We start from the raw sequence: 21945 nt of genomic DNA, 5'->3' as shown, positions 1-21945 counted from the left end.
TTCAGCCATGAACTCATTGTATGGCGGTGCAGGCTAGAAGGGCTGAATGGCCTGCTCCTGCACCTATTTTCTATGTTTCTATGTTTCTATTCACACACCAGAGAGAGATATATACAGAGGAAATCCCACCCTCACATACCAGAGAGAGATATATACAGAGCAAATCTCACCTTCACACACCAGAGACAGATACATACAGAGAACATCCCACCCTCCCATACCAGAGACAGATATATACAGGGAAAATCCCATCCTCACATACCGGAGACTGTATACACACAGAGAAAATCCCACCCTCACATACCAGAGTCAGATATATACAGGGAAAATCACAACCTCACACAGCAGAGACAGATATATACAGGGAAAATCACACCCTCACGCAGCAGAGACAGATAGATTCAGGCAAAACCACACCCTCAAATACCAGAGTCAGATATATACAGGGAAACCCCACCCTCACATACCAGAGACAGATATATACATCGAATATCCCACCCTCACATACCAGAGACGGATATATTCAGGGAAAATCCCACCCTCATATACCGGAGACTGCATATATACAGGGAAAATCCCACCCTCACATACCAGAGACAGATATATACAGGGAAAATCCCACTCTCACATACCAGAGACAGATATACACAGGGAAAATCCCACTCTCACATACCAGAAACAGATATATACAGGGAATATCCCACCCTCACACAGCAGAGACTGACATATACAGGGAAAATCCCACCCTCACATACCAGAGACAGATAAATAATGGGAAAATCCAATCCTCACATACCAACGGCAGATATATACAGAGAAAATCCCACCCTCACATACCAGAGACAGATATATACAGGGAAAATCCCACCCTCACACACCAGAGACAGATATATACAGGGAAACACTCATACTCACACATATAATGCTGACAGGTACATTCCCGTACCAGAAACTGACAAATTTAGGGGAAAAACTTAGTAGAAGAAGTTGACAGCGAGAAAATCCTTCAGGACCAGATTCTACCCAACACTCACCAGAAACGACAGGTGCAGATTAAATCCCACTCTCGCATCCCTGAAAGTGACAGGTACAGATTATACCCCACTCTCATATACCAGCCACAGATTGGCAGGTACAGATGAAATTCCATCCTCCCATACCAAGGCCAGAAAGATAGAGAAAAGCCCACCCTCACATAACAGAAAATGATAGACACAGAATAAAACCCACACTCACATCCCAGAAATGACAGGTACAGATTATACCCCACACTCACATACCAGAAATGACAGGTACAGATTAAATCCCACACTCGTATACCAGAGACAGACAGCTACAGAATAACCCCACACTAACAAAGTGGAAACTGACAGGTACAGATTTAACACAACATTTGTATACTAGAAACAACCAGGTACAGACTAAATCTAACACACACACACACACCTGAAACAAAGATGTATCGAATATCCCCCACACTCACTGACAGATACAGAATAGACATTACACTCACATACTCGGGCAGAAAGGTACAGAACAAACCCCACACTTACATATCAGAACCTGCCAGGTACAGATGAAACCCAACTCTCACATACCAGAATCAGACATATGCAGATTAAACTCCACACTCGCATACTAGAGACTGACGCGTATAAAATAAATCCAACACTCGCGTACCAGAAATTGACAAGTACAGATTAAAACACACAACTCACATACCAGAAACAGATAGGTACAGATTAAACCCCACAGTCAGATATCAGAAACTGACAGGTACAGATTAAACCCCCCTCTCATACACCAGAAACTGACAGGTACAGATTAAACCCCACAATCACATACCAGAAATGACAGGTACAGATTATACCCAACACTCACATCCCAGAAATGACAGATTAAACCCCACTCAGATACCAGCCACAGATGGACAGGTACAGATGAAATCCCACATTACCATACCAGAGGCTGCCAGGTAGAGAATAAAACACGCACTCCCATACAGAAACTGACAAAGTGCAGAATAAACCCACACAAATACACAGACAGACAGAAACAGAATGATAATCACATACCAGAATTTGACAGGTGTATAATAAAACCCAAATTTGCCTGCCAGTAACTGAGGTAAAAAACAACACTCACATATCAGCGACTGACAGCTATAAGAAATAGGAGAAGGCCAAAAGGACTCTGGAGCCTGCTCCACAATTCAATAGGATCATGGCTGAACTGCCCAATATCCAGGCAGTGCTTCTGACAAAAATATCCAAGGCTGGGTTCAGCAAGAACAAGTAAAGTGGACAAGATTTAATCTAATACCACGTTGGTTCTTTTCAGAGCCACCCACTCTATCTGTGAAAGGGCTGGTTACTGTCTGAAGAAACTGATCTATTGATCACAATCTTATCAGCTGTGCTTCAGTTGGGAGCACCCTCACTTTTGAGTCAGAAAGTTGTGGGTTCAAGTCCCACTCCAGGGTCTTGAGCAGAAAAATCTAGGCTGAAACTCCAGTGCAGTGTTGAGGGAGCGCTACATTGTCGGAGGTGACATCGATCGGATAAGATGTTAAACCGAGCCACCGTCTGCTCTCTCAGCTGGACGCAAAAGATCTCATAGAAATATGGGGAGTTATCGCGTGTCTTGGGCAATATTTATCCCTCGATCAACACAACACAACAGATCATTTGACCATTATCATGTTGCTGTTTGTGGGAGCTTGCTGTTCCCAAATTGGCTGCCGCGTTACATTACATCAGTGCCGACACTTCAAGAAGTATTTCATTGGATGTGAAGCAGGTCATGAAAGGCGCTATATAAATCCAAGTCAGTATTTTTCTACTTAATATTAAATCCCGACAGTTGATAAACTGGGAGTTTCCTGACCAGAAGTCACCCTCAGTCAATCTCGGGTATAAAGCGGTCAATGTCTGTTGAACATGTAGAAATCGAGATCGGCAAACAGAGCAGCGAGTTTGCTGTTCAGATTCTAAAATATATATATTATAGGAAAAAATGATGAACCTTCTTCGTAAGATTTTTGCCTGATAGCAGAACAAAAACACATAAAGAACAGAGTATAAATCAGGAGGTGTTGCAACACATGACCTCATTCAAGAATTTGAGATTGTGACGAGCAACAAATTTGATTGGTCTCTTTAAACATCCAATCAGAGAGATACAGAACAATGGCTATTGACAAGCCAATCACAACCATTGCCTTCGCCCATCCCTCATTAGCATAGGGCTGTGGGCGGAGTGTGGGGCTGCCGATATAATAGAAAAATAGAAACATAGAAAATAGGTGCAGGAGTAGGCCATTCGGCCCTTCTAGCCTGCACCGCCATTCAATGAGTTCATGGCTGAACATTCAACTTCAGTACCCCATTCCTGCTTTCTCGCCATACCCCTTGATCCCCCTAGTAGTAAGGACTTCATCTAACTCCCTTTTGAATATATTTAGTGATTTGGCCTCAACTACTTTCTGTGGTAGAGAATTCCACAGGTTCACCACTCTCTGGGTGAAGAAGTTTCTCCTCATCTCGGTCCTAAATGGCTTACCCCTTATCCTTAGACTGTGTCCCCTGGTTCTGGACTTCCCCAACATTGGGAACCTTCTTCCTGCATCTAACCTGTCTAAACCCATCAGAATTTTAAACGTTACTATGAGGTCCCCTCTCATTCTTCTGAACTCCAGTGAATACAAGCCCAGTCTTTCTTGATAGGTCAGTCCCGCCATCCTGGGAATCAGTCTGGTGAACCTTCGCTGCACTCCCTCAATAGCAAGAATGTCCTTCCTCAGGTTAGGAGACCAAAACTGTACACAATACTCCAGGTGTGGCCTCACCAAGGCCCTGTACAACTGTAGCAACACCTCCCTGCCCCTGTACTCAAATCCCCTCGCTATGAAGGCCAACATGCCATTTGCTTTCTTAACCGCCTGCTGTACCTGCATGCCAACCTTCAATGACTGATGTACCATGACACCCAGGTCTCGTTGCACCTCCCCTTTTCCTAATCTGCCACCATTCAGATAATAGTCTGTCTCTCTGTTTTTACCACCAAAGTGGATAACCTCACATTTATCCACATTATACTTCATCTGTCATGCATTTGCCCACTCACCTAACCTATCCAAGTCGCTCTGCAGCCTCATAGCATCCTCCTCGCAGCTCACATTGTCACCCAACTTAGTGTCATCTGCAAATTTGGAGATACTACATTTAATCCCCTCGTCTAAATCATTAATGTACAGTGTAAACAGCTGGGGCCTCAGCACAGAACCTTGCGGTATCCCACTAGTCACTGCCTGCAATTCTGAAAAGTCCGCGCTGGATTCATGGCCCTCTGCAGACTCTTCATCGACACAATGAGTCATATTTTTCTTACACATTCGCTGGAGGTGGCCCTTTGTGCTGCAGCCTTTGCACACATAGTCTTTAACTGGTGAGCCCTGTGATTCCCTTCACAACGCCAGCATGGAGCTACTCGATTAGCCCCCCTCGGCGGACTCTGAGTTAAGGGACTCGGGACCTGTTCTCTCTTCCCCGAGACGGTTTGCACTCTACAGTCCAGCCTCTAAACGGTGCATTCTGTGCACAGTACCTGCCGGTCTTGAGTCCTGTAGGTGAGTCATCTGCCCAGAGCCACAGATCGAGGTCATGAATGCCTGGCTCACGGAGATGGCCTTCTGCAGTGTGACTGTAGTATCCGCCGACAGTAGCTTATGAAGAAGGTCCTCATAGCCAATTCCAATAACAAAAATGTCCCGCAGCGCTTTGTTAAGGTGGTTGCCGAAATCACACGGTGCCACCAGCCTCCTGAGGTCTGCGGCGTATTTCGAAATTTCCTGGCTTTCGTGCCGTCGGTGGGTGTAGAATCAGTGTCTGACTGTGAGGATGCTCTCCTTGGGCTTGAGTTGCTCAGGGTTAATGCGGGCTCGGAGCAGAGTTTCCCCAAATCTGCACCTGACTGAACGAGACGATGGTTGACGAAAAGAGAACAGGTCCCGCCAAGAAAGGCGCCAAGAAAGTAATCAAGAAAACTCCAGCGAAGAGCGGCAAGAGGCGCAGAAGGTCGAGGAAGGAGAGTTACGCCATCTACATCTACAAAGTGATGAAGCAGGTTCACCCCGACACCGGCACCTCCTCCAAGGCCATGGGCATCATGAACTCGTTTGTGAAGGATATTTTCGAGCGCATCGCGGGTGAGGCTTCCCGCCTGGCCCATTACAACAAGCGCCGCACCATCAGTTCGCGGGAGATCCAGACCGCCGTGCGCCTGCTGCTGCCCGGGGAGCTGGCCAAGCACGCCGTGTCGCAAGGGACAAAGGCGGTGACCAAGTACACCAGCTCCAAGTGAGACTGCCCGCTGTCCTGAGAGATCAAACCCCAAACACAACGGCTCTTTTAAGAGCCACCCACAACCTCTCTGAAAGAGCTGCACAAACGCATCTCCCTTTACACTCTGTTTACTGTAATTATTTCCTGAACAAGTATATTTGAGAAGTTTTACACTTCCAGCTGCAGATTTAGTTTTGAATTCTCCGATATCAGTTTCACTGTCCGGTTCCACCTTAGCGTCGCTGGAATTTTCCGACGACAAATACGGTCCCTGGTCGCTGTTTCCCTTTGCTCTCAGACACGTTCATTTACACCGCCTGCCGAATTAAGAGCTTGTTTAGGGACTGAGACTCAGATTTCAGTCACACGTTCTCTCTCGCAAGCCCTTTTCAAGTTTATTTTTCAATTCCTGTTGCGGGTCAGTCCGTTTATTCAGCCGACACTCCCCGCAGTGTAACAACCCAGAATGGGAGTTCTTACAGAGACCAGAACCGGGGCAGTTTGAATACTCTGTCCCTCTTCTCTTTTCACAGAAGGACTCCCAGTTCTGGGCTCACTCCCGCCTTTGCAGGGGATCGATCGATAATCTGTGAAACCCAACTTTTACAAAGATTGAGTTGGAATGTGTCCCGTTACAGAATCGGTGGGGATTGATTCCCGCCCATTAGACAGTTTGAAATAGTACCCGAATTTAATCCTGATTGTAACAGCCTGGAACTTGCAAGGGGAATAAGTAAAAGACAAAATTAATGAAAACGTGTTGGGAAATCTTTGACTAATGGTGAATTTATATTCACATAAGCCGCTATTTTAAAATTTCTTGGGGTTTTTGAATTAAAAATCGTTATTCTGACTGTTGGAGACAGTAATTTCCGCCCTACTTTCATTGGTGGGCTAAACAGACTGTGATTGGTCACCTGGAAAGACCAATGAAATTCACCAGCGAGCGACCAATCACAAATTCGTTCCCTGCATTCCTCCAGAAGGTACAAGAAAGGCAGATGTGGGAGGAGTTTCTCATTCTTTCTCTGAACGTGTGGATTGCGGAAATGTCTGGGAGAGGAAAAAGCGGCGGTAAAGTTCGGGCCAAGGCCAAGTCTCGCTCCTCGCGGGCCGGACTGCAGTTCCCTGTGGGCCGTGTTCACAGGCATCTGCGAAAGGGGAACTACGCTGAGCGTGTGGGTGCCGGAGCCCCGGTCTACATGGCTGCTGTGCTCGAGTATCTGACCGCTGAAATCCTGGAGCTGGCCGGCAACGCGGCCCGCGACAACAAGAAGACCCGCATCATCCCCAGACACCTGCAGCTGGCCATCCGCAACGACGAGGAGCTCAACAAGCTGCTGGGAAAGGTGACCATCGCTCAGGGCGGGGTGCTGCCTAATATCCAGGCTGTGCTGCTGCCCAAGAAAACCGCCAGTGCGCCCAAGAGCAAGTAAAGCGGACAGGATTTAATCTAATAACCCAAAGGCTCTTTTCAGAGCCACCCACACTATCTGTGAAAGGGCTGCTTTCTGTTCTGTGGAACACAATTGTCCCTGGTCGAATTTAATACAAAACAGACGGAAGCTGAACGTGAGACCGCTAGTCATCGAACATGTTGGGACAGCCGTATATGAACCGGATGATAAGAGCCGAGTATAAAGGAATGAGCGGTTGATGGGCTCACTGACTTTAATAGAGTTAATAATTCCACAGGGAGAAATGTATACATTTGAACACATTGATCCATGCGGACTTTTAGCCTTTTTTTAAAAATTTGCGGACAGAAGGATGGAATTGCAGCTCATGGTTAATTTAAAATATTACAAATAGTATCCGAACTGTGCCCGCATTAAGAGTTGGGTTAAAGGTGAGATACAGATTACATGCAGCTCGTCCCCTCTCTGGATTCTATTCCGGTCTGTGCAGTGGGATCAATTCACTGTCAGATCTCCCACTTATAGTTAGCGCCCCACATTGGGCGGGTGCAGTCGGTATACTGGGCATCTGACTCGCATTGATACCTGGATCAAAACCGCACCGTCAGATAATCACCGCCTGCACTACATAAAGCCCCAGTTACAGTAACACTACAAGACGTGCACGGGGTGTACATGGGACAGTTTGCCTGGAGGCGGTCGCAGCTCTTTCCTTTGCTGATTTGGTGGCTCTGAAAAGAGCCGTTGTTGCACTTGGTGCTAAAGCTTGGAGCCCGGGCAGGGGGAGTCTAGGCGCGCTCCCCGCGGATGCGGCGGGCCAGCTGGATATCTTTGGGCATGATGGTAACTCGTTTGGCGTGGATGGCGCACAGGTTGGTGTCCTCAAACAGCCCCACCAGGTAAGCCTCGCTGGCCTCCTGCAGGGCCATGACGGCCGAGCTCTGGAAGCGCAGGTCGGTCTTGAAGTCCTGAGCGATCTCCCGCACCAGGCGCTGGAAGGGCAGCTTGCGGATCAGCAGCTCGGTGGATTTCTGGTAGCGGCGGATCTCCCTCAGAGCCACGGTGCCGGGTCTGTAGCGATGAGGCTTCTTCACTCCGCCCGTGGCCGGAGCGCTCTTCCGGGCTGCTTTGGTCGCCAGCTGTTTGCGAGGAGCTTTCCCTCCGGTCGATTTGCGCGCTGTCTGCTTGGTCCTGGCCATTTTCTGAACGGATCTCAGTACAATCTGGGACACACGGACTGGGAATAGTCCTTTTAAAGTGTCTATCAGGGCCCGTCCCTGGGCTGTGATTGGTCATAACCGACCGCCAATCATGTTTCAACCAATCACCGAGCGCGAAAGGGAAGGGCGGGGATTACTGGGCCATGATTGACTGAAATGAAACTGACAAGTTCGTCAATTTCAAACAGCCCGCCAATTTCAGAGTCTCAACGAACAGAGATTAAAGAAACTCTAATTTCCCGCCAAATTTAAGAATCCGGTTCTTTATAACCTCGATGGTGCCCCATTATAAAATACCAATTCCATTCTCTTTAACATTCCGGTTTGAATTCTGTCCCATTCCCTGATGGGTCGGTAGCGGGCGGGAATAATTCCCCGCTCACTGCATCCTGTAAACACAAAGTCCCGCATTGATCCCGCCAGTGCCGTCCCGTTTCACCGATTCTCACACAAAGCTCACAACACAACAGGATTATCTGTGAGGGGAGACTGTGTATCCCCGCCCGCTGATTGTGACCGGAACACCCGGAGTTTCTGATCTCATATTAAACTATTGTTCTCAAATATTTAATAATTCCCATATTCCGAAAGCGACTACACTGCAAAAGTACTTTATTGGCTTTGAGAAGTCCGATGGCCGTGTAAGGCGGTACATAACTCGGCGTGTTACTTTCCATTAAATAAATAACTAAAATAATTTCCAACCCAAATTGTCCACACACCGATCCCCAGGTCACTGCTCTCTCTGTGAGGAGGTGGGTGGCTTTTAAAAGAGCCTTTGTGTTGTGCTGGTTGGAAAGGGTGGAGTTGTTCAGCCGCCGAATCCATAGAGAGTGCGGCCCTGGCGTTTGAGAGCGTACACCACATCCATGGCAGTGACCGTCTTGCGCTTGGCGTGCTCGGTGTAGGTGACGGCGTCCCTGATGACATTCTCCAGGAAAACCTTCAGCACCCCACGAGTCTCCTCGTAGATTAGGCCCGAGATCCGCTTGACACCGCCACGGCGAGCCAGGCGGCGGATGGCGGGTTTGGTGATGCCCTGGATGTTATCACGGAGCACTTTACGGTGCCGCTTGGCTCCGCCTTTGCCCAGTCATTTGCCTCCTTTACCTCGTCCAGACATGATGATTCTTCACTCAAACTGTCGCTGAATGAGGAAGCAATCCTCCTGGCTCCTTTTTTATAGAGCCGGCCCCGACCTGACTGGGAAAGCGCAGAGTGAGAGAGGCGGGAAGGGGAGGAGACAGAGTGAGAAGTTAAACAGAGACAGAGCAGAGCGCCGCCTCTGATCTTCCAGCTCCACCTCCAGCTTTCTGCAACCGCCAATTTCAAATTGTTTTCTCCACAATACAACCGATACACAGCGCTTCGCACAAACCCTTACAGACTCGGAATTCATATTCAAAGCTTCCAGGAACCAGAAGCTTTTAAATAAGGTCCCAGTACAATTAACAATCAGGAATATTCCCGCCTATATAGTCCGTTCCCTGTCAATCTCAGACCTTATTCCATCTCCTCTCACAGACCGGTTCAGCACTTTACAAACACCTTATTCCAGCTGATTTGGAGAATCTGGAGTTTGGGGTTTGAGTTGTGAGGCGAGATATCGCCGCCAGTCCCATCGTCTCACAGAGACTCTTCCCCCTGAATCTGTGAAATGACAATGACCAGGAACTGAGACTGGAGCCGGACTCAAACCCCAGTTACAGTGAGGCCCGGGCCGGGCATCCCATTCTGTGTTTTATTGTAGGCACTGGGCGAGGGGTGGGTGCAGACACTGGGGGAGGGGTGGGTGCAGGCACTGGGGGCGCGGTGGGGTGCAGACAATGCCAACGAGTCACTCGGGATCCCGGGGTCATTTTCAATGATTTCTATCTGGAATCTGAGCCCGGGACAGGGATTATTTGATTTCGGGATCAGCTCTTTTCTGAGAGGCGTGGGTGGCTCTGAAAAGAGCCTTTGGGTTTAAATGTTTAGAAGCTGCCTTTTTATTTACTTTTTGTGCGCTGCTTTCTTGGCCTTTGCTGATTTGGGCGTGGCCTTGACCCTCGGGTTCTCCACCTTTTTGGCCGCCTTCACTTTCTTGAGGCTCTTGGGCTTCTTCGCCGCCGCCTTCTTCCCAGCCGGCCCTTTCACTGTCTTTTTTGCCGTTAGCGCCTTCTTGGTGCTCGTTTTCTTGGCTGCTGCTTTCTTTACTGGAGATTTCTTGGCTGCTGCTTTCTTTACTGGAGATTTCTTGGTTGTTGCTTTCTTTGCTGGAGATTTCTTGGCTGCTGGCTTCTTCACCTCCTTTACCACTTTCCCCTGGGGATCTGTATTAGCGATTTTGAATGAGCCCGAAGCGCCCGTGCCCTTGATCTGCTTCAGGGAGCCATTCATCACATTCTTCTTGATACTGGACCTGATCTGGAAACCGCGCTTCTCCACATCGACGCCTTTGGCCGCCAGAGCCTTCTTTATCGCGGCCAGGGACGTTCCCCTGCGATCCTTGCCATCAGCCACAACCTTGAGGATCTGGTCGCCCAACTTGGGACCGGCTGGCCCGGAGCGGGGAGCCGCCTTCTTCTTCTTGCTGGGAGCCTTGGTTTGAGCGACGGCGGCAGGAGGAGCCGTTTCGGCGGCTGCAGTATCAGTCATGTCCGCGACTCTGGAAAATCTCTCTGACAGTCAGAGCTGGGTCAGAAATGAAACGAGAGGCGGCGACACAGAGCAACTTAAAGGCAGCGAGCGGACGGGGAGGAGACATCCTGCTGTCAGCTCCCGGCCCCTCCAGCCTCTCTGTGTTTCTCTCTCCTCACTAACTCTCCGATTCCAATTCAACTCGGGCCCTCCACATTCCCAGACTGGCCTCTTTCTGTCCCGAAGACCGGAATGTTTGCTGCCGAGAAAGTTCCATCCGAATTGAAGGCAGTAATTTCGATTTAAACCCGTTTCATTGCTGCACTGGTCGCGCTCTCTCAGCCGATCGCGGATATTTTCTCTGTTTTTTGACTGAAATTTGTAACCAAATCAAACTTTCTGTTTCAGTCCCACTTCAGGCCTGAGCAGGGCAGCAGGGCGATCCTGTGACGGGGAAATCTTTGAATTTTACACAAGATGGACTCTGAAATCTGGCGATGAGAGCGGACACACAAACACAGTGACATTAGTCTAACCCGCCCGCCCCTTTAACACACTCTCGCTCACACAATGTTGAAATCTGCACATTCACAGCACAAACTGTTCCCAGATTTACAGTTCCCAGCACAGGCTTTCCTCTCCGCTCGGCTGTGCTGCCGATTCTCGGGTCAGTTGTCGTTTCCCAGCTCAGTAAGTGTTAAACACTCTGAGGCCGGCGCTCCTCACAGTGTCTGTTCCCAGATTCAGGGGCAGGAGCCAATCACAGCTGTGGCTGGCTTAACCCATATCTGCTTTTAAGTTGTTATTGTTCTAATGCAGAAATATGTTTGACTAACATGAAAATACAAATTATGAGCTCACTGCCCCTGCAGCCTCTCTTTGTCTCTCTCTTCTCAGAAAATGAGGGACATGTAACAGTTACTGGTGCCCGATCCATCCCATACTCAACACCCAGAGATGGCTATCAGAGAGAGCGACAGACAGACACAGAATCAATCTTAAACTACCGAACTGTGTCTCCATATTACTCTCAATAATATTATCACACATTAATGTACAGCACCAGCGGAAAAGACACAGAGACAGATACAGTATCAGTTTTACACTTTGTATCAGTGTCTCCATAATACGCTCAGTAACAGTGCCATACCTTCACGTATTGCACCAGAGAGAACAGAGACATTATCAGTCTTGCACTTCCAACACTGTTTCCACATCACGCTAAATAACAGAATCCCGCCTTCACAAAAAGTACAAGAGAGAGGGATAGCAACAAAGAGGCAGAGAGAGGGGAGAGGGCTGAGCGAGAGACAGAAGAGTGCGAGGTAGGGCGGTGAGACACAGAAGACATGCACAGTATCAGTTCCAGACTGACCTGTGAAGTCCCGTATTATTCTGAAAGTTCCCATTGGAGAGACAGAAGATGCAGTCTCCTCTCTCACTGATATTGTACCAGAGACAGACACATTATTAATCCCACACTGCGGGACAGTGTCAGAGAGTGAGAGAAACAATGTCCCACATTTATCACTCTCTTGCCTGTTGAACTATCTGCAATCGTGCAGCCCAGGGCCATAAGAACATAACAAATCGGAACAGGAGTAGGCCACTTAGCTCCTCGAGCCTGCTCTGCCATTCAATAAGATCACGGCTGATCTGATCATGGACTCAGCTCCACTTCCCTGCTCCCTCCCCATAACCATTTACTCCCTTATCAATCAAAAATCTGTCTATCTCCGCCTTAAATATATTCAATGACACAGCCTTCACAGTTGTCTGGGGCAGATAATTCCATAGATCTACAACCCTCTGAGAGAAGAAATTCCTCCTCAATTTTAAATGGGCGGCCCCTTATTTTAAGACTATGTAATCTAGTTTTAGTTGCCCTATGTGGAAATATCCTCTCTGCATCCACCTTGTTAAGCCCCCTTATTATTTTATAAGTTTCAATAAGATCACCTCTCATTCTTCTGATTTCCAATGTGTACAGATCCAACCTACTCAAACCTATCCTCATAACTCAACCCCCTCATCTCCGGAATCAACCGAGTGAACCTTCTCTGAACAGCCTCCAATGTAAGTATATTCTTCCTTAAATATGTAGGCCAAAACTGTACACGGTACTCCAGGTGTGGCATTACCAATACCCTGTACAGCAGGAATTCTCTGCTTTTAGACTCTATCCTTCTTGCAATAAAGGCCAACATTCCATTTGACTTCCTGATTACTTGCTGTACCTGCATACTAACTTTTTGTGTTTCATGTACAAGGACCCCCAGGGCTCTCTGTACTGCTGCACGTTGCAATTTTTCTCCATTTAAATTATAATTTTCTTTTCTATTATTTCTGCCAAAATGGATAACCTCTAATTTTCCCACATTATACTCCATCTGGAAGTGAACCTGAGTCTATGAGCGGATCAGCCATGATTGTATTAAATGGCGGAGCAGGCTCGAGGGGCCATATGACCTACTCCTGCTCCTATTTGTTATGTTCTTATATTCTTATCTGCCAAATGTTTGCACACTCACTTAGCCTGTCGAGATCCCTTTGCATATGTACTGTGTCCTCATCACAATTTGCTTTCCCACCCATCTTTGTATCATCAGCAAACTTGGCTAAATTAAACTCGGCCCGTTCATCCAAGTCATTAATATTGATTGTAAATAGTTGAGGACCCAGCACCGATCCCTGTGGCACCCCACTCATCACTGTTTGCCCACCATAAAATGACCCATTTATCCTGACTCTCTGTTTTCTGTTAGTTAGCCAATTCTCTATCCATGCTAATATATTGCTCCCAATCCCATGAGCTTTTATCTTGTGTAGTAACCACTTATGTGGCACCTTATCGAATGCCTGCTGGAAATCCAAATACACCACGTCCACAGGTTGCCCCTTATCTACCGTGCTTGTTATATCCTCAATGACCTCCAGCAAATTTATCAAACATGATTTCCCTTTCATAAAACCATGCTGACTCTGTTTGATTGAATCATGCTTTTCCAAATGACCTGTTACTGCTTCCTTAATACTGGACTCCAGCATTTTCACAACAACAGATGTTCGGCTAACTGGTCTATAGTTTCCTGCTTTTTGTTTGCCTCCTTTTTTGAACATTTGCAATTTTCCAATCTGCTAGAACCTCCCCAGAATCCAGGGAATTTTGGTCGATTACAAACAATGCATCCACTATCTCTGCAGCCACATTTCTTAAGACCACAGGATGTAAGCCATCAGGTCCAAGGGACCTGTCCGCCTTTAGTCCCATTATTTTACCGAGTACTACTTCATTAGTGACAGTGATTGTAATAAGTTCCTCCCTACCTATAACCTCTTGATTGTGCACTTCGATATTACTCACAGTGAGAGTGTTTAAACTAATCTCGGACTGTTTCTGTCAGATATTAACTCCTGCACGGTCCCAGCAAACACTCCCACTCCCTCGTCCCACCGATGTTTCTGCAGGATTGCTTTGTGAAGACGGGCTCATGGAGAGAGAAATACCCTGCACGGAATGATCCCAAATTGAGCATCTCCAAGGGACAAAGCTCCCAGCTTTAATCATTATCTGTCCTTTTCCCCCCAGGCCCAGTTCCTTTGTCAGATTCTGATAAAAGTAAATTGGGAAAGGTGCACATTGATTTTTATAGGCTGAATTATTGCAGAGAGCTACGCATGCGCGGCTCAGCCCCGCCCCCTGTGTCGATTCCCAGTGAGCAGAAGAGCGCATGCGCCCTCCCCTCCCCCAGTCCTGCCTGTGATCGCCATTCACTCAGTGAGCGGAAGAAGATGGTTTCAAACAGCCGGGAATGGAGAGCCCGCGGCAAGGCAGCGAGCAGCAGCCTCCTTACAGCAGCGCAGCGCTTTGGGAGCGTGTCCGCAGATGGGCTCAGCGACCGGCACTGAGTCCGGGGGGAGTCGGGGTCTGTGTGTAAGGGGCGGTGTGGAGCAAGAAGCAGTATCAGTGCGTGGTGTGAGTGGGGAGATGGAGAGGCCATTCTCGTGCTGTGTGTGGACAGTGTGTGTCCAGCGGGAAGGGAGACAGAATGGGCAGAATCTGCTGTTTACAATCATTGCTGCTTTCTCTCTCCTAACCAGGAGTGAACGTTCCTGGTTTAGTTCCGTCGGGGGCTGTTTGTTTGTCAGAGGCAGAGTGGAGCAGGAACTAGTTCCGGAACATGGAGTGAGTGGGGGAAGGGAGAAGCCATTCTCGGGCTGTGTGTGGACAGTCTCTTACTTTCGACTTGAGGATAAAATGGTCCTCTGATGACTCTGGTTGTAAGCAGTACTTACAGTAGCATCTCATGGTTCTCCGCAGGCCGTTGCACATGAACCAATGAACGTTACTTGGTAGAGTTTGCTTGATGGCTCCTGCATAAGGTTGACACTCGTTAATCGTTTGCACTTCAGTCCCCCGCTCCTGATCTTTGGGCCCCCTGTGCGGAGGGGAGCGGGCAGATCGGAAGGCCTCCTCGTAGGACTGCTCCTGGGCATGGCCAAGGTAGCCATTAACCGGTCCAGGCCACGGGCGGTCGAGGGGGTGTTCAGCCCGACTGCCTGCCTCTCTTCCACGGTTATGTTCGTGCCAGGGTGTCCCTGGAGATGGAGCATGCGGTGTTCACCGGTACGATCGTGGCCTTCTGTGAGAGATGGGCGCCAGAGGGACTGGAGTGCATCATCACCCCCAGGAACCAAATTTTAATTTGATCCATTTAATGCCAAAGTTAAATTTGTCTGTTTTAATGCTCCTTTAATAAGGGGGCACTTGATTTATTGTTCTACTAAAGTAGTTGTGTATACAGTGTGGGGTAACAGTGAAAGTAAATCACCTCGCTCTTTCAAATCATTGCTGCTTTCTTTCCCCAAATCAGTAGTGAATGTTCCTGATTCAGTCCCAATCTCACCGTGTCTGTTGTTCTTCGACAGTGAACAGTGGAAACACAGCCTGACGGTGAGGATGTGAGGAGTTTCACAAAGTGTATCTATTGCAGGCACCAGGTGAGGAGTGTGGAGAAGTCATTTCAAGCATCGATTATTTTGTTTTGATGCATTGAGTTGTCCAGAACCGTATTGCTGGTGATCGAGAGCCTGTCGCTCCCTCAGATACATCAGGATCCGGGCCCTGTGACATTCTGTTAACTACACAGGCCCTCAACTCGGTTTCAATAGACTGAAAACAATTGTTGTACAGCCCAGGTACTATAGTTATATTCCAGGAAGAGATTCAGAATTTTACAAGTAGTCCCATGGGAGTGGGAGATATAAACCTGAACTGTTCCAATCGGGTGGTCCTATTCATGGACCAGTGCTGTTTGTATCGTGGTTTCCCCTCTCCAGATACTTTACTTTATTATAAACAAACATGTTAATTATAACTTTATTTTTTATATTCTCCCACTCACCTGTCCATATCATAACTAATAATGTTCTCGTATTATTATTCTCAGAGAGAAGTACTTCACTGAGCCTGAATAAATGTGATCTTCCCTCCACTCGGAACACAAGGAACAGTGCTGTCAGCACCTTCTCACTCACAGTAAGTATATTATCACTTACAGAGCGCAGAGACACAAAACTGGTCTCAATCCTATTGTCATAGGCAGCAGAAGCTGTCAGTCCCACAGTGATCCGAATTTCCAGAGTTACATTATGAATCCCACAGTCACTTGGAGCAGTACAATAAGATGTTGTTTCAAAGTCCAAACATATCGCACTGAGACAGATCCATTTTCACTCACTTACTCACAAACACAGGAACAGATAGACACTGACACAGTGTCAATCCACACTGCTGGCACACACGGACTGTCAACCAGTGTAGGCAGCTCCTTCCCACACACAGTAAGTACATTATCACTCACAGAGCGCAGAGATACAGAACTGGCCTCAATCCTATTATCACAGGCAGCAGAAGCAGTCAGTCCCACAGTAATCCACAGTACAAGAGTTACATTGTGAATCTTACAAGGAGCAGTAGAATCAGACGCTGTTTCACCATTGAAACAGATCAAACTAACATGTAGATTAAACACCCGCACTCACTTGCCAGAAACTGGCAGGTAGAGAATAAAACACACAATCACATACCTTAATATATAAGTTAGAAAGTAAAAACCATACTCTCATAGCAGAAGCTGACGGGTACAGAGCAAAAGCAATAATCACGTATCAGGAAAGGAGAGATTCAGTATTAAGCCATCTCGAATATACCAGAAAATGACAGGTGCAGAATAAAACCCACACTCCCGTACCATAGGCTGACAGATACAATCTACAACCCACACCCACATAGATGAAAGTGACACGCACAGAGTAAACTCCACACCAGAGAGTGACAGGTAGAGTGTAAATCCCAGAGTCACATGTCAGAAAACACAGGTAAAAAGTAAAACTGATACTTGCAGAATCTGACAGTTTCTGAGCTAAAGACATATTGCCATCTCATAAACTGGCAGATGCAGAGTGAAACCCACACACACCTATCAGAAAGGTAAAACCTTCACTCACATATCAGACAAATTCAGGTAGAACATAAAACAGATATTCACGTTCACATACCAGAGATGGGCAGATGCAGAGTAAATCCCCGCTCATATAGCAGGAACTGACAGGTACAGTCTAAAACATACACCCAAATTGCAGGAGCTAATAGGTGCTAATTAAACCCAGACTAACACACCAGAAACTGAGAGGCACAGATTAAACCCCCACACGCATACCTAAATCTGACAGTTACGGAAATATACACAGACTCGCATATGAGAGACACATACAGTATAAAGCCCATATTCATGTATCATACATAAAAGCTGACAGTTAAAGTTAAACTACCATTCATAAGCCAGAAACTGACGGGTACAGATTAAACCAACACTCACATATCAGATACTGACAGGTTCAGAATAAAATCCACAATCACATACCAGAAACTGACTAGTACAGATTAAAACAATACTCACATACCAGAAACTGACAAGTACAGATCATAACGCACATTCACATACAATAGACTGATAAGTACAGAATAAAACACACCCTCATGTATCAGAAACTGACGAGCAGAGATTAAGCACCACACTCATCTATTGAATCTCACATATCAGAAACTGACAGGTAAAATAAAACCTACACTTAGATACTGACAGATACAGAGTAAATGCCACATTCGTGTTCTAGCGAAAGATACATACAGTGTAAATTACTAACCCACTAACTTGAAATTAACAGTTGCAGAATAAAGTACCCAATCACATACCAGAAAGTGACATGTACAAAGTAAAACCCACACTCACCTAACAGATACTGACAGATAGAAGAAAGACCATCCTCACTTCCCAGTTATTGACTGGAACAGGGTTATAACGTCTCGCCCACACCTGAAACTGGCAGATACAAAGGAAAAGCAACTTCCAATTAAGCAGAAACTGTCAGTTATAGGGTAGGACACTCACTAACATATCAGAAAATAACAAGGAAAGAATAAAACCCAGACTCCCATAACAGATACAGAGAAAAGCATATATGCACATACCAGAAACAGACAGATACAGTGTGAACTCACACTCACATACCAGAGACAGATAGGTACAGAATGAACTCACACTCACATACCAGAGACAGATGGATACAGAATGAACTCACACTCACATACCAGAGACCGATAGATACAGAGTGAACTCACACTCACAAACCAGAGACAGATAAATACAGATTGAAAGTCACACTCACATACCAGAGACAGATAGATACAGAATGAACTCACACTCACATACCAGAGACAGATAGATACAGAGTGAACTCACACTCACAAACCAGGGACAGATAGATATAGTGTGAACTCACACTCACATACCAGAGATAGATAGATACAGAATGAAACTCACACTCACACCAGAGACAGATAGATGCAGAATGAACTCACATTCACATACCAGAGACAGATAGATACAGAGTGAACTCACACTCACAAACCAGGGACAGATAGATACAGTGTGAACTCACACTCACATACCAGAGACAGATAGATACAGTGTGAACTCACACTCACATACCAGAGACAGATAGATACAGTGTGAACTCACACTCACATACCAGAGACAGATAGATACAGTGTGAACTCCCACTGACATACCAGAGACATGTAGGTGCGGAATGAACTCACACTCATAAAAGAACATAAGCAATCGGAGCAGGAGTTGGCCATTTGAGGAACAGGATAAAGCTTCATTTCGAAAGACAGGGATTAATCAAGGACAGTCAGCATGGATTTGTTAAAAGAAGGTCATGTCTGACTAACTTGATTGAATTTTTCGAGGAGCTAACCAGGAGGATCGATGAGGGCAGTGCATGTGATGTAGTGTATATGGATTTTAGCAAAGCTTTTGATAAGGTCCAACATGGCCAACTGATCACGAAAGTAAAAGCCGATGGGATCCAGGGCAAAGTGGCAAGTTGGATCCAAAATTGGCTCAGAGGCAGAAAGCGAAGGGTAATGGTTGATAGGTGTTTTTGTGACTGGAAGGATGTATCCAGTGGGGTTCCGAGATGCTCAGTGCTGGGTCCCTTGCTTTTTGTGGTATATATCAATGACTTGGACTGGAATGTTGTGGGTATGATTAAGAAGTTTACAGCTGACAGTAAAATAGGCTGTGTGGTTGATAATGAAGAAGAAAGCTGTGGATTGCAGGAAGATATCAATGTACTGGTCAGGTGGGTGGAACAGTGCTAAATGGATTCAATCCAGAGAAGTGTGAGGTCATGCATTTGGGGAGGGCTAACAAGGAAAGGGAATACACATTAAATGGTACGCCACTGAAAAGTGTAGAGGAACAAAGGGACCTTGGAGTACATGTCCACGGATCCCTGAAGATAGCAGACCAGGTAGATAAGGTGGTTAAGAAGGCATGTGGAATATTTGCATTATTAGTCGAGGTATAGAAAACAAAAGCCAAGGAGGTTGTGCTTGAACTGTATAAAACACTGGTTAGGCCACAGCTGGAGTACTGTGTGTAGTTCTGGTCACCACATTACAGTAAGGTGTGATGGCACTGGAAAGGGTGCAGAGGAGATTTACAAGAATGTTGCCTGGACTGGTGAATATTGGCAATGAGGAAAGATTGGAGAGAGGAGGCTGAGGAGAGACCTGATTGAGGTGTATAAAATTATGAGGGTTCTGGATAGAGTGGAAAGGAAGGACTTGTTTCCCTTGGCAGAGGGGTCAACAACCAGGGAACATAGATTTAATGTAATTGGGGGGAGGTTTAGAGGAGATACGAGGGGAAATGTCTTCACCCAGCGAGTAGTGGGGGTCTGGAACACACTGCCCGAAAGGGTGGTAGAGGCAGAAACCCTCACGACATTTAATACTTGGATGTGCACTTAAAGTGCCGTAACCTTCAGGGCTACGGACCAAGAGCTGGAAAATGGGATTAGGCAGGATAGCTCTTGGTCGGCCGGCGTGGACGCAATGGGCCAAAATGGCCTCCTTCCCTGCTGTAAATTTCTATGATTCTATGATTTGCCCCTCGAGCCTGCTCCGCCATTGAATTAGATCATGGCTGATCTTCTACCTCAACTCCCGTTGCCCGCACTATCCCCATATCCCTTGGTTCCCTTAATATCAAACAAAATGTCAATCTCAGTCTTGAATACACTCATCACCTGAGCATCCACATCTCTCTGGGGTAGAGCATTCCAAAGATTCACAACCCTCTCAGTGAAGACATTTCTTCTCATCAAAGATCTAAATGGCTGAGCCCTTATTGTGAGTCTAACACTCCTAGTTCTGGACTGTCCATCCAGTGGAAGCAGCCACTCAGCATTTACCCTGTCAATCCCCCCAGGGTCTTATATGTTTCAATAAGATCACCTCTCATTCTTCTCATCTCCAAGTGTATAGACCCACACCTTTCACCTTCCTAAGTGCTTGCTGTACCTACATGTTAACTTTCAATGTTTTGCGTACAATGGCACTCAAGTCCCCCTGAATTGCAACATTTACTAATCTCTCAGGTTTTAAACAATATTTTCGTTTTCTATTCATATAAAGTAAAACCTCCACTCATACCAGAAACTGGCAGATACAGAGGAATACCCACACTCGCGTACCAGAAAATGAGAGTTACAGAATAAAACCCACAAATGTAATTCCAGAGACAGACAGGTACAGAGTAAAACCCACATTCTCATTTCAGACACTGACAGGTACATAATAAAACCCACATTCACAGACCAGAAAGAGAAGATACTGAAAAAAAAAATAACACACACAAAGCAGGGACTGACGGATAAAGACTAAAACCCACACTCACGTAAACCCCTCTCTTCCACAGCAGAAATTGACAGGTCGAAAGGAAAACCCACACTCATGTAGTGGTAAATGAATGGTACAGAGTAAAACTCACTCACACATCAGAAACTGACAGGTACAGAGTGGAACCCACATTCACAAACTAGAAACTGACAGTTACAGCGTAAAACCCACTCTCACTTTTCACAACCTGACAGTTAGAGTAAAAACACAGATTTGCATATCAGAAACTGACAGGTAGATTAAGCCCCACATTCGCAAACAGAAACTGATAGATACAGTGTAAGCCACACACCCACTTAGCTGAAATCAGCTGGTACATAATAAAATGCGCACTCACACACCAGAACTGGTGCAGAGTGAAACTCACTCACATACCAGAGACAGATAGATACAGAGTGAAACTCACACACTCTGTGTTGTACCATTATTTTATAAAAGGATGATAGCAGAATGAATAAATCGACTAAATTAACACTGTGGTTTCCTCTTAAAAGAGCCGTTGATTTTTTAATGCTTTTTCCTGTGTTGTGAATTTATTTGCAATGGTCACCGCCTTTGTCCCATTCCGACACGGCGTGCTTGGCCAGCTCCCCGGGCAGCACCAGACTCACAGCGGTCTGGGTGTGCACACAATCCACAACAGCCAAACTATTGGAGGTTGGTGCCATCTCCTGGCTGCCAGCCAGTAGTGCAACAAGATGACCATTCATCAGTAACTGTTTTAAGCTGGAGACAAATAACCTGAACAACCTTGTTTACGTTCAGATTACAATGATTGCAGTTAGTCCTGACTAAAGCTCCAAAGACCCATGGTGAGTGGTCTGTCAATACAGAGGTTTACATGTTAAACTTAGTGTGATGGTGCTATAGTGCTGAGCATAGCTGCCTTCCCAGGGGTTGACTCAGGTTTCATTCTCGACCAGCACAAACAGGTTCCATTTAATACAGTTTATGTCACCATGTCGCAGTTTAGAACCGAACACGAGTGCCTTCCAGCAAATGCCATTTCTCTAACATTTACAAAGCACATT

General features: G+C 46.4%; 4 protein-coding genes across 4 annotated transcripts; 2 read left to right on the top strand and 2 right to left on the bottom strand.

The window, feature by feature from the left end:
• The first annotated feature begins 4983 nt into the window (after positions 1-4983).
• Positions 4984-5361, top strand: LOC139248201 (histone H2B 1.2-like). The gene has a single exon (XM_070871939.1). It carries the CDS (start codon positions 4984-4986, stop codon positions 5359-5361), a length of 378 nt encoding a protein of 125 aa, XP_070728040.1.
• Positions 5362-6391: 1030 nt separating this feature from the next.
• LOC139248228 (histone H2A type 2-A-like) lies at positions 6392-6778 on the top strand. Its single transcript, XM_070871973.1, has one exon. It carries the CDS (start codon positions 6392-6394, stop codon positions 6776-6778), a length of 387 nt encoding a protein of 128 aa, XP_070728074.1.
• A 770-nt stretch (positions 6779-7548) lies between these two features.
• Positions 7549-7959, bottom strand: LOC139248089 (histone H3). Its single transcript, XM_070871839.1, has one exon. The coding sequence runs from the start codon at positions 7957-7959 to the stop codon at positions 7549-7551; it is 411 nt and encodes a 136-aa protein (XP_070727940.1).
• A 1990-nt stretch (positions 7960-9949) lies between these two features.
• Positions 9950-10617, bottom strand: LOC139248336 (histone H1-like). The gene has a single exon (XM_070872129.1). It carries the CDS (start codon positions 10615-10617, stop codon positions 9973-9975), a length of 645 nt encoding a protein of 214 aa, XP_070728230.1. The 3' UTR covers positions 9950-9972.
• Positions 10618-21945: the final 11328 nt, after the last annotated feature.

The sequence above is a fragment of the Pristiophorus japonicus genome, unplaced genomic scaffold, assembly GCF_044704955.1.
Source record: "Pristiophorus japonicus isolate sPriJap1 unplaced genomic scaffold, sPriJap1.hap1 HAP1_SCAFFOLD_29, whole genome shotgun sequence".
Taxonomy (NCBI): domain Eukaryota; kingdom Metazoa; phylum Chordata; class Chondrichthyes; family Pristiophoridae; genus Pristiophorus; species Pristiophorus japonicus.
Note: the sequence above shows the minus strand (reverse complement) of the source record. Positions and strands in the feature narration are given on the sequence as shown.